Below are 1,646 nucleotides of genomic sequence, written 5' to 3' on the forward strand. Positions count from 1 at the left end.
AGATATCAGACTTTGTCAGAATTGGAATTAAAAGTTCTCAGTCCTGATTTCAGTCCTGCCAGGGAGGAACAGAATGAGATATCAGACTTTGTTGGAATTGGGCTCTTTTCCCATTTTGTGGTGTTTTTCCCACCCTTCATCACACGGCTCCGTTGTCAGTGCATGGCCAGGCATGCTGAGGTTTTGAAATTGTTCAGATTACTCTGATTTAGCGTGAAATTTTGGGGTGTTTTTCCTATTCCCCTCCACCCTTGCAAAAACTTGGGAAAGGGATTGGACCTTACAATTCTTTGTGTGCTTCTTTGAGAAGCTTTATGCTGTTTGGGGAATATTATCCTGATTTTGTGATTGCAGAGAAAGTGGATTTTCAGGCTTCAGGATTGGGAGCTGTAGCACTGAAATCCCCACATTCTGCTGTCCTAGAGCCACCCTGGGCTCTGCTCGGGGGATCCCTGGATCCCTCCTGCACTGAACACACACCAGTATGTGTTTATTGCCTCTTACAGCTCATTATCACACTAATTATTCCCAGTTTTCCCTCTCCCTGCCCCCCGGTCGGGCACAGGGAGGGGTCACAGGTGTGCAGACTCTGGTCAAACGCCTTTCCCAGCTGCTGGCTCACCTCTCTCTGCTTTTCCCTGCAGATCTACGAGGGCACAGCCCAGATCCAGCGAGTGATCATTGCCCGTGAGCACCTGGGCAGGTACAAGGACTGAGGGATGCGGCAGCTCCAGGCCTGCTATTCCAGGGAAAGGGATTGTGCTGCATTTCTCCATTAGAAAAACACGGGAAAACCCCTTTTCCATTAAACTCCTGTTCTTGTGCCTGATCCAGCAGAGGCTCATCCATCCCCTGAGTGCATCCCACTGACTGATCATCCCTAAATCCTCCAGGAATCACATCGCTCTTCCCAAACCTCCCTTTGGCTTTCAGCAGCAAAGGAGACCAAACCCTTCCCCAGCAAACCTGGATGAGCAGAGAGTGAACCAAAGTCTCATTTTGTTAAAATTTATTTTTGCCAGTGACAGCAAAAGTCCTGCACGTCCCAGGGGTTGGATTTGGGATGTTTCCATGTTTTTAACAGCACCAATCCGCTCTCTTTGTGTATTCCTGGGGCTTGGGTGATGGCAGCTGGATCAACCTCAGGGAATTTTAAAAAATCTGACTTTTCCTGCTGTGGCAGGGCCCAGATGGCTCTGTCACTCAGGCTCCAGGGCCCTGCTTCCCAAGAGCCTTTCAACATCCAGATCTAAAGGAAAACTAAGGTGAATCCATGTTTCTCGAGCCAGAATTCCTTGTTAGGGGTGAGCGGTGATGATGGTGTGTGAGAGGGGCTACGGGTGTGGCAGGAAAGGAGAAGGATGGGGCAGGGGGAAGGTGGATTTACTGATCCTGTGGAAAAGCGTGCAGGAAATGGGCTGGTTTTGGGCATCGAAGCTGGCTGAGCCAGGGATGAGACTTGTGTGGCACAGAGGGATTCCCTGGAAAAAGGCTGGAGTCACTGCCAGGTCCCAATAAACACTGCTGGTGATTTGCAGAATAAAAGGAACTCTATAACTCGCAGTTATAAGAGCAGATATGAATTTATTCAGCGCTGAGGTGCATGGGGATATCTCCTCCAAAAAGCATGCACCCCTTTTTGATTG

At 49.3% G+C, this 1,646-nt stretch overlaps 1 protein-coding gene across 1 annotated transcript in view; it reads left to right on the plus strand.

The window, feature by feature from the left end:
* Positions 1 to 1,563, plus strand: part of LOC107199257 (medium-chain specific acyl-CoA dehydrogenase, mitochondrial-like) — a gene marked incomplete at its 5' end in the record, with an annotated part of 5,712 nt that extends 4,149 nt beyond the window's left edge. Inside the window, one exon of the mRNA XM_015616593.2 lies at positions 645 to 1,563. Coding sequence (XP_015472079.2) covers positions 645 to 716 — 72 coding nt within the window. The remainder of the gene's footprint in view (positions 1 to 644) is intronic.
* Positions 1,564 to 1,646: the final 83 nt, after the last annotated feature.

Source organism: Parus major, unplaced genomic scaffold (assembly GCF_001522545.3).
Source record: "Parus major isolate Abel unplaced genomic scaffold, Parus_major1.1 Scaffold533, whole genome shotgun sequence".
NCBI classification, from domain to species: Eukaryota; Metazoa; Chordata; class Aves; order Passeriformes; family Paridae; genus Parus; species Parus major.